At 31.1% G+C, this 11,915-nt stretch overlaps 1 protein-coding gene across 1 annotated transcript; it reads left to right on the top strand.

Annotated features, from left to right (window-relative positions):
* Positions 1-3,391: 3,391 nt before the first annotated feature.
* On the top strand, positions 3,392-10,689 carry LOC143072733 (plasminogen-like). The gene is made up of 5 exons (XM_076247829.1): positions 3,392-4,140; positions 8,221-8,265; positions 8,690-8,923; positions 9,660-9,854; positions 10,270-10,689. Exons 1-5 carry the CDS (start codon positions 3,837-3,839, stop codon positions 10,509-10,511), a joined length of 1,020 nt encoding a protein of 339 aa, XP_076103944.1. The 5' UTR covers positions 3,392-3,836; the 3' UTR covers positions 10,512-10,689.
* Positions 10,690-11,915: the final 1,226 nt, after the last annotated feature.

The following is an 11,915-nucleotide window of genomic DNA, read 5'->3' as shown; positions in this document are numbered from 1 at the left end:
CAAAGTTTGTAGAATTAAAATTTCAACTCAAGCCAAAAGATGGCGGGAAATTTTTGACTGGTTATATCACGGAAATTTGGAGGGAAATTTTTCCCGTACTTTTCATTATTTTATCTTTTAAAAAAATTTCAGAAAGTTTGTGTCCAAGTTATTGGGGATAAAATATTCTATTTCTATCTTTGTCCAAAGGAAATAATTTTAAATCTGAATATTCCACGTTTCCTTATGCTTGTATTAAAAAAAATAATTCTGCTTTACTTGATGTATGATTTTTTTTTGCTATTTTTTAAAGACAGAAAAAAAAGTATATGTTTGGCAAGAAAGATCCAGGACCTTCCTTGGTATTTGAATGGTATTCGCCTAAGATGCTGTTGTAAAAAAAAAGCCCCCCCCCCCCTTCTCCAACTATAGAAATTAGGAATGAGACAGAGTATAATCTCCTTTTAAAAATATAAGTTTGGTTATCTTTGCTTTAAACTTTTGGTCTGCAATCATATTCTTTTATGTACATCATAAGCAGTGTACAGTAACTTTGTAAAGTTTCATGAAACATCCAATTACCCTACGTCAATCGAATAATGAACATAAACAAGTACCCTTATCACCCATATGATAGAATATAACTTTCTGCCTTTAGGAGGTTATTTCTTTACTAAATAGCCCATACTCAATTACAATTTCTTTTTCTCATCTAAATGTTGATATATAGTAAAAAAAATCAACTACAAATAAAATCAAGCTAGTCTATTCTGTCGATAAAACTACATCTACATGTCCATTATAATTCATTCCTCCAAGTCATTCAGATAGGTTGATATTGCCTGAATTTGTGACACGAGCTTTTGATGTATGTCCACATATTTCAGTAAATATATTAATCCACTGCTTGCAATTTTCGTAGCCATACAGTTCGTGATAGTTTTGCTATTTGTAAGAGGTCTCAGTGTTGTAAGCAATTCTTTTGTACAGTTTCTGTGAAGATACAACTGCATAACAGATTCATTAGTGCCAGAGAATTTGGATTTCAATACTAGACTGGGTGATATTTTTTTTCAAATAAGCGACGTAGAGCAACAACATCTTCCATTGAATCATGAGCACTATACAGTTCACCAAAGAAAGTGTTGTAAATTTTTGGCTGTGAATATGATGGTTGATTAGGAAAAAGTAAAAACACAAAAATAATGAACTCCGAGGAAAATTCAAAAAGGAAAATCAAAAATCAAAAGGCAAAATCAAAAGTCCAAACACATCAAACGAATGGATAACAACTGTCATATTCCTGACTTGGTACAGGCATTTTCTAATGTAGAAAATGGTAGATTGAACCTGGTTATATAGCTAGCTAAACCTCTCACTTGTATGACAGTCGTATCAAATTCCATTACATTGTCAACGATGCATGAACAAAACAAACATACTCAAAGAGTAAAAATGTCAAAAATAAGGGTACAGCAATCAATATTGTGTTATCATCTTAATATCACTTTAAAAACAACAAATGTAACGAAGAAGCACAAAAAGGCATACATCAAATTTAACATACTCATATTGCTTTTCTTATACGACTTAATTTATCTATGTAAAGTCTACCCGTAAAGGATAGAAGGTTTTCAATACTGGCGTAAAATTGCGCGTTTGAAATTCGCACAGGAAGACAAAAAAATAATTTTGTCGTTCGATTGACGGCATACATAAATGCAGAGTCACGTTAAGTAGATATAGCAAAAAACAGACTTAACAGTATAAGTAATAATAATAAATAAAATAATTGTGTGGTTCAAAGTATGACGGGATACATAATAACAGTTTCACGTCAAATGTATATCATAAAAAACAGACTTAACAAAAAATAGTATGATTGAATAAAATAGTTTTGTCATTCATAGTATGTCAAGATCCATAAGTAAAAGTAATATTAATAAATGAAATAATTTTGTCGTTCAAAGTATGATGTTTTACATAACCACAGAGTCACTTCAAAAGAATATCTAAAAAAAACTGACTTAACAGTACAAGTAATATTAATAAAGACAAATAAAAGAATACTATAACACGTTATTAAGAATTCACTCTTTTGAAAAGAGGAAGTGTGTCAAGACTCCTTTTACTGATGACATAAAGTTATTAAGTAGACCATTTTTTTTCAAGTGCAGTAATTAAAATTGGAACATCAAAAACTTTGGAGTTATGCTCAACAAGTACGGTGTTATGAATCTCTTTAAGAGAGAGAATAAAAGCTTTCAAGGCATTAGAAATTCCAATACTCTGAACTTCTCTATCATCATGGTACATTTTTCCCATTTTGAAACCAAATCGACCGATGAAATAAAATCGCCGTTGCTATTAAATATATGGTCACATTGGTTGTCTTATCAGACTTCCTTGTTTCCGTGTATGATGTTTAATCTCAGCTAGGACTATCATACTCAGTATAATAGTGTCAAAGCTCTAACCTGTTATTATCGTTATGTCAGTATGTAATTTTAATTCTCGATTTGTAATTTTTTATTCTCAATGCGTCATTTTTAATGCTCAGCATGTATTCTTTATTATTTCATCTAGGTGTGTGTCTTTTTTTAATCTCAATGCGCAATTTCTAATTCTCAGTTTATGTTTTAAGATGTTTATGTAATTACTTTTAGCTGTTTAATAGTCAGATTTGTTTTAAGCTGTTAAATCTCGGTGTGTATTTTAAGTTGTAAACCTCAGTGTGTTTTAAGTTATGTATGTCATTGTTTTTAGGTGTTTAATCGTCGTGTTTATTTTAAGCTTTTAAATATCGGTGTGTGTTAAGTTGTTTAACCTCAGTGTGTTTTAAGTTGCTTAATCTTCAAGTTGTTTAACCTCAGTGTGTTTTAAGTTGCTTAATCTTTAAGTTGTTTAAACTCAGTGTATATTAAGTTGCTTAACGTCAGTGTGTTTTAAGTTGTTTAACCTCGGTGTGTTTTAAAGTGTTTAACCTTAGTGTGTTTTAAGTTGTTTAACCTCAGTGTATATTAAGTTGCTTAACCTCAGTGTATATTAAGTTGCTTAACATTAGTGTATATTAAGTTGTTTAACCTCAGTGTGTTTTAAGTTGTTTAACCTCAGTGTGTTTTAATTTGGTTAACCTCAGTCTGTTTTAAGTTGTTTAACCTCAGTGTATATTAAGTTGTTTAACCTCAGTGTGTTTTAAGTTGTTTAACCTCAGTGTGTTTTAAGTTGTTTAACCTCAGTGTGTTTTAAGTTGTTTAACCTCAGTGTATATTTAGTTTTTAAATCTCGGTATGCATTTTATGTTTAACAAAAATAGCAAAATATTTTTTAATTTGAGAGGTTGAATCAGAAAAAATTGTGCAGCTTACAAAGATAATACATATCTAAATATCTCGCATTACGGTAACGTCATTACACAATATTAACAAGTAATTTTAAAATAGTTTGTCTTCAATTGTGTTTTGTATTATGAAAGAAATAACAATGTATTAATCTTTAACTTTTAAAATTGATACTGTTAATGCTTTTTGATCGAAGTAGGATATATCAATCAACAGTTTTGTTAGACAATGTTTGAAGTGCATTGATGCTTGAACAGTACTTATGAAATTGGAGTGGTTTGTTACATTGGGGAAAACCTATAGTAGTTAGGGAGTATTCTGTAAAATGATTAAAATTCCACGCTTTATCTATTTTGCAGGACATAACCATAAAACAAAATTGAAAATATTGATTTATATACTTATTCAGTTGTTATAAAAACGGGTTTGCAGCATATTATTTACTCACCAAGACCATCATTTAGAATCTATGTTGGTATTTTCTTGTTAAAAACAGTTCTGATACATCAACATAAAATGAACAAAGTTGAGACAATAATCATAGTTTATGTCTGTATCAGATTTTTATTTGCCAATTCAGTGAGAGATGAATATTATACAGAATGGAAGGGTTATAAGTTTCACAGTAATACAAGGCCAATTAGAAAGGTTACTTCCTTTTCGGCAGTGCGTTGCTCGATGAAATGCCTTGTAACACCTGCATGTGTTGCAGCAAAATTTGACACAACAAATGGAGATTGTGAATTTCACCAAGTATATAACGTACAAACACCAATTAGGGTGGTGACTGAAAACAGCAGTGTTGTCGTTGTTAAAAGTGGTAAGTCGGTAAAATTTATTAATATTAAAAGTTTTTGACTCAATTTGAAATATCAAATATCTACAATAGGTCGTAGATGCAATATATCATAAGTAGGCTAGAAATACATTTGTTTAAAAAAGTATAAAAAATACAGAATTTAAAGGTAAATTAGAAAAAGGGGAAGTCAAGAAAAACTGACAATATCAAACATTATCAGCCAATGAAATCAGAGGAACACAGCTGTAACTGTTTTTGGATTTTTGTTTCTTTTGCATGCTTAGCGTTTTTATACATAACCTTATTTTATTCGAATGAGGTTTAAAAAGAAATATTGCTCTACAAACTAAAACCTTAAATTTGTATGACGTATCTGTTTCATCTTCATACCAAAACAATATAACAAGTATATATAACCACGTGAACTGATATAAAAGTCCAAAAACACACATAATCCGATCCAATAAAATAAAGAGGGATGCACATCTGCTGCAGGAAAATTGCATTACAATTTGAACTGTTTGTATTACTACTACTGAGTCGTTAATTATCCAGGTACACTTTAAGTCCTCGAGGCTACCAGGTCCAGAAGCAAATACTTTGGTACTGGCACGAAAACACGGTTGCTGTTGAATTGAAATGCATTTTGTTTAACAGTTTTAGAAATTATTCTTATGAATAATGTACATGTATCTTCCTCATGGAAAAGCTCTGATTGCCTTTTTGTTAGACTTTATCAACTCTTTAACGCTTGTTTAATATTGCCCCCCCTGTATATTCTCAACAACGTTGAATATCACAATAGAAATTTATTGTAAAATTGCGCAGTAAAATGTTGCTAATTAGTAAATTTAAATAAAACACTTAATTGCCCGAAATAAAAATCTATTACAAAATAAAATGCAATTAGGGTATAAAGATTTGTTGAGAAAACAAGTTTCAAAGTTCATGCTTTCGTGAAGCCTATTGGAATCTATTCAATTAAGAAGAGGTTACTATAATGACTGTCTGCTTTCATAATCGTTGTTTTGAAATTGTTAATTTTGCGTCGCCTTATTTGAGTTAAGCAATAGAAAAGAGTAGTACATTATTATAAAATTAACAGAATGTCCATGCCACCCCAATTCGCAAATCTAACGTTGATCGTTTAAAATAGTAGAAAAAAAGTATACTTGATCAGTTGCCAGATCATAGATATTTTCACAATATTCACATATATTTCTGCTGTTGCGCTTTCCAAGAAAAACTCAAGCAGTTCCAAATAATGTTATTTCCGTCTTTCATTGTAAACAGGCAGAATTCATCAAAGGAGAACATGACTATTCTAACATGCCGTTATTCAAACGCTTTGCGTTGTCGGTTGTTTTCAATCAGCGAGTTTGACTGTCTCTCTGGTATCTTTCGCCTCTCTTTGAGTATACATCCGTGATAAAATAAAATATGAATATATTGTTTGTGCTATTCCGATCGCACACCCACGTCATATTTTTTTATATACAGTCCGTTTATTTATGGTTTCGGCTAATATTTGCCTCCAACTAGATCGCTTAGATTCAAAAGAATTGCCGTATTTGTCCTTTTACAAATCAACTAGTTCATGGGGGCTTGAATTTTTACTGATTTTACCACGGGTTTCTCCCATTATTCCGATATTTAACCCCTTGCTGTCGCCCGTGTTAAAACATTAGGCACAAACAACCAACCTTGGTAAACAATCAGTTTAAATTCAAGCCCCCATCAATTATATCTTTAATAATAATAATGAGTCAAAAAACATTACAGGAAATCCCCTTTTTTACACTGATGACATTGTAAAACTGTTCTAAATCTTTTTGTTTTTTTTTATGACTTTTAATTATTTAACAATTCAAGTGGAGAACAAAATGAAACACACTCACACTATACAATCCATCCATATGGGAGATATATTTGAGCTGGGAGGGAACAAATGAACAAATTAAAGCTTTTTCCATGACTAAAACATAATATTATTACACGTTTATATGTACTAATTTCCTTTTTTTATAACATTTACTACTTACGAGTATATTTAATAATTGAAAAACATAACGACTATATTTCATTCTTCGTTATTGAACATAAAATTCAATATACTCAGGTATCAAACTTTTTTTAAGTATTCGGAAAAGCCAATAGGGGTCGTCATTGAACAAATACGATGTTGACTAACGATTTCAGTAATGTTTGAAAAAAAATTGTAAATCTTATCGTGCTATAATGTTTGCTATTTGAAGTTTCAATACTTATATTAAGTTTCCAAAATATAGGCAAAACTAAGAGAAAAAAATATGATAAAATCATAATTAAAGGCCAATACCTCCAATAAGAAGCCGACAGACAATGTGATAACTAATTTGTAGATCTTGTCTTTACATTTTTGCTGATCTTTTTCGCCATATGTCTGTTATGGTTTTCAAGATGAAAAATAAAATTAGAATGTAAAATTTTGTGTTTAAGTCATAAGAAACGAGTGACCGGTGAAAAATAATGTTATTCCAATTCTTGAACCAATGCATACAAACATCATAAACTAAGTCTTCTGTGCACGATTTTATAATTGTTTTGAAACGCGTTCTTATGCATTCATAGAAAACATTAAAATAGTGGAAAAAAGTATACTTGATCAGTTGCCAGATCATAGATATTTTCACAATATTCACATATATTTCTGCTGTTGCGCTTTCCAAAAAAATTCAAATAGTTCCAAATAATGTTATTACGTCTATTTGTAAAGAGGCAGAATTTATCAAGGAGAAAATGACTATTCTAACATGACGTTATTCAAACGCTTTGAATTGTCGGTTGTTTTTGATCTGTGAGTTTGACTGTCCCTTTGGTATCTTTCGCCTCTCTTTGAGTAGACATCCGTGGTAAAAAAAAAATATGAATATATTGTTTGTGCTGTTCCGATCGTACACTCACGTCATATATTTTTTATATAGTCCGTTTATTTATGGTTTCGGCAAATATTTGCCTCCACCTAGAGCGCTTCGATTCAAACGAATTGCCGTATTTGTCCTTTTACAAAAGAAATAATTCATGGGGTCTTGAATTTATACTGATTTTACCACGGGTTTCCCCCATTATATATGCCGATATGTTACCCCTTGCTGTCGCTCGTGTTAAACATTAGGCACAAACAACCAACCCGTGGTAAACAATCAGTTTAAATTCAAGCCCCCATCAAGTATATCTTTAATAATAATAATGAGTCCATAAGGAGATAAAATAAAAAATAAAAAAAGTAAACTTCTTCTAAATATGAACAAATTAAATAATTTTCTGCAGAAAAAAGTATATGTACATAAGTTTTATAATGAAAACTATCCATTGAGTTATAAAAAAAACATATGCATTATTTTTTTTGATTTGAGGTTTCTTAAGACTTTAAGGGTAATTAATCGTAAAAGGAGTCATATTGCAGTTCAGTATTTTAGTAGACAGCAGGTATATCTCACCATTGAAAACAATATTACTCCTGTCAGATATTCTCTATCTACATCGTTTTTTAAAATAAAAGAAATACTTTTCATTTTACCCCTACATTCTATTTTAGTCATGTCAGTCATGTTGTTTGATTCAGTGTCATCGGACACATTTGTTAAACTAGATACCGCAGTAGAGAGAAAAAATCAGACAGGATAAAATATGTACAGAATAATGAAATACATGTATTTCTTCTATCCATTTTGTCAAAACTGGCAGACGACTTCTTATAGGAGTTATTGACTTTAAATGATGAATTTCTTCTTTTTTTTCTCTCCATTTTTTCCTATCATCTTGTTAAGTACGATACTAGTAGATGAAGAGAAACTTGGGTAGAAAAACACTAGCAATACAAGATCTGTAAATAGTTCCACGGCCGAAACAATAGTCAGTCGACTTTTAATTTAAGTTATTATCCCGATTTGTACCAAATGTTTTCTCTTTGTCTGTTTTCTTGAAAATCAACGGAACAAGATTTACAAATAGGACAACATGACATAAACTGTCAGTTGACTCCTGACATGAGTACTTGACTTTCCAGGAAGATTTTTACCACTTTTTGTTCATGATTATTGATATTCTTATTATTTTCAGAATTACAAGTTGATGTTTTGATTGACAGCTGGATGAAGTATGGAGGTATAATAACGTGAAAAGATATTTAATCGGGCGTTTGTTGATAAATGTAAAAAACAACTTTCATCAAAAATGTTCTTTTATTGCGATTAAACTCTTCATAGATTCAAGGATTGTAGACGCCCGTTTTGTCTATAAAAGTCTCATCAGTGACGCTCAAAAAAAAATAAATAGGCCAAATAAAAAACGAACTTGGAGAGCAATGGGAAAATTATGCACAACGATATACTAGTACTTCACGAAATATTTTCTTTCAGTAAGATATCAATTCATATGAATTGTCTGTATCAGTACCGTTGCTTATTTAATCAGTTAACACTACGACTAACTAAAAAAAAATTATCAAAATAATGATTTTTTTTTATATTTAAATGAGATGTTTTAACTTTATTCTGAATAAAATAAAAACAGTTTATGTTTCGTTTAGCACTAGATTGTTATATAGGGAGTAGTCATGACTACACAGGAACACACAGCAAAACAATTTCTAATAGAGAATGTCAAGGATGGAACAAAAATTACACACATACCGTCAACGATAAGCCAATAAATCAAGATGACCACTCTACAAATTACTGTCGTGCCTCGTCATCTGATGGCCTGTTATGGTGTTACACAACAGACCCAGCCTTTCGATGGGAATATTGTCCGATTATTCCATGTGAGTAGCTTGAATATACATGTTTTAATATTCTATACGATAAATGGATAAAGACACTTGAAAAGCCAAAGATTATTCTTGCCTTCCGCGACTTTCAACGCAGGTGAAACTAAACATGAAAGGTTTTGTTGATGCTGCAAAATTGATTTTATGAATCCACATCTGACGAACAACGCTGGGAGACTATACACTTCATCACAATATTTCCAACAGGTCATCTTTTACTTTGGAAGATCAGTGGTAATAACTTTAAAAAAATATAGCCTTTGTATGAGGTTAATACAGGATATATTGATCCAAAGAAGTATACCAACATTGGACTTCGTCCGCAGTCAATATACTTCTTTCATGTCAATATATCACTGTATTGACCTCATACAGGCAACTATTGTATATAGAACACACGATTAGAAACAGTACCACTCACTGACAGATCTTTATGAACACGTGTTTTATAACATTCGAATGCCTGTTTACTAAATACAGGTAAGAGTTATGATTAAACCGTAAGTTGAACTGTTTTCTGTTTTCCGATCACATTTTGAAATGGAACAATGCTGCAAGTTGTCGCTGATATCTAATATATCTGAAAGTTGTACGGTACTGGACCGAATATAAGTAAACTTGTTTCGACTTTGCATTTTATATCTATATCTAGATTTCCGTTACAATTTTAAAGATATATTTGAAAACGAACTCTTAAATAATAGATGTTAAAATATGTTCATTTCAATAGGTTTTGCATGTGGTGTTTTTGAGTCGCTGCCATCTGAACTTCCAAATACAACTTGGGCTGTTTCTATTACCCATGTTTTAGTGGTAACATTTCAGTGTGTGTCAGTTACACTTGGAAAGTCTGTTGAACACTGTCCAGCGTCCTTATGTGGAAGCGATGACCAGTGGTCTTCGATGTATAATATCTCGTGTACAAGTTAGTATCAGTATTTTAAAGAACACCTAGTTATCAAGTTTGAACTCTATAAAGTAATCTAATTGCTGTCTCATCGATAAAATATGATTGCGAAATATTATGTCAATGTTTATCATATACACACTACCGAAAATTAGAGCTGCATAAATTTATGATGTCAAATCGAAGTGGCTTTGTTCAGGTTACACCATACGGTTATATACTAGTTGATTAAAACATGTGCTTATATGAAATACACGCATGTCAGAATATCAACTTTAACATATAGGGAATAAATTAAATAAATTCTTCATAAATATTCTTGTAATTCTAAATCTTCACATTATTTCTATCAAATAAAATGAATTTTCAAGATATATAATCAGCTCATTTTAATATGAACACAAAATAAATATTATCATCTTGTTTATATTAGGTGAGGACTGTTACACAAACAGCACTGAATACGTTGGGAAAGTACACTGCACGGTGTCTGGTATAACGTGTCAACATTGGAACACGGATATACCTCATAAGTCTAACTACCGTCCCACAGATCCGAATGATTTGGCATCTAACTATTGCAGAGATCTATCATCGACTGGTCGTCCATGGTGCTATACAACACACCCAGATGTGATATGGGAATTCTGTCCCGTTCCACGCTGCCCAGAATGAAGAATGATTTTATAAGGCTGAAGAAAAATACTAAAATTGAATTGATATTACAGGTCTAGATTGGAGATGTTATGGATGTCTTTTTTTGTGTTATATTTGATGGTTTTGTGTTAGGATCAGTTGATTAATTGAAGTCATAGTTTTGTCATATTTTTTAAATAAAGGTAACAGTACACTTTTGACATGTCTTGCGTACAAATTGTAAAAGCAAGTATCTTGAATGAGTTTATATATAATGAGTTGATAATAAAGACTCTTTTGATGGAGATTTCTAACACCAATACAACGTCCTTTTTTTATTTATATAAAAACAAAAAAACAAAATGATTTTTTTTAAAAGAAACGGTTTAAATTTGAGAAGTAAAACATTAGGAAAATCTATGTACATTCTTGTATAAACATAGATAATGGTAAAAGCAAGAAATAGTTTTGCAACTAATGTTAACATGAGAGAGATCACTATCAATTTTTTATATTGTGTACTTATTTAGAAGGGTTTTTAAGTATAAATCTTCATAAAGTTATACGGATTGATGTTAACATCAATAAATCATTTTTGTTTTATCATACTTTATTGAAAGTTTTGACATTTGTTTGTAGGATACAAAATATACCGGTACCTTATCCCGTCTGCGTTAAACATCAATAGTATATAATAATTCAATTTGGTTAGCATTTATTAAAATTCTTAATTCTGAAATATTAACATTTCTTAATTATAATGTATCCACATACAATATAACACATACATATATATAGGTGGTCGAGTGGTCCAGTGCGTCGGGCAAAGTGCAGGCGATTTGGTGCCACGATATCTCAGTAGCATGAGTTCGAATCCCTGGGAGGGAAGAACAATATATATATATATAAATCTAACTCTAACACGGTCGGGTGTAATTTTCCGACTAATATATATAGACCACTCGACCACCTAGGCTCTAACAAAAATAAAGCCTACTTAGAGACTAGGTGGTCGAGTGTTCTAGCGCGTCGGTCACAGTGCAATGCGATTTGGTGCAACGATATCTCAGATCTTAAGAACAAAAAAGTTGAGAAAGCAAATTTACAGATCTAACATTGCTGGGTTGATGTATAGACGAGTTCTATATATATTTATATTTATCAATAATTTTCATTTGTGCCAATGATTCTGTGTATTTTTATTTATTGGATCAAAAGAAGTTTTGAGCTTTTTTCCAATCAAAATAAATGTATAAAAGAGGGACGAAAGATACCAAAGGGACAGTCAAACTCATAAATCTAAAACAAACTGACAACGCCATGGCTAAACATGAAAAAGACAAACAGAAAAACAATAGTACACATGACACAACATAGAAAACTAAAGAATAAACAACACGAACCCCACCAAAAACTAGGGGTGATCTCAGGTGCTCCGGAAGG

This window comes from Mytilus galloprovincialis, chromosome 1 (assembly GCF_965363235.1).
Source record: "Mytilus galloprovincialis chromosome 1, xbMytGall1.hap1.1, whole genome shotgun sequence".
Lineage (NCBI taxonomy): Eukaryota > Metazoa > Mollusca > Bivalvia > Mytilida > Mytilidae > Mytilus > Mytilus galloprovincialis.
This window is presented reverse-complemented; position numbering and strand designations above follow the sequence as displayed.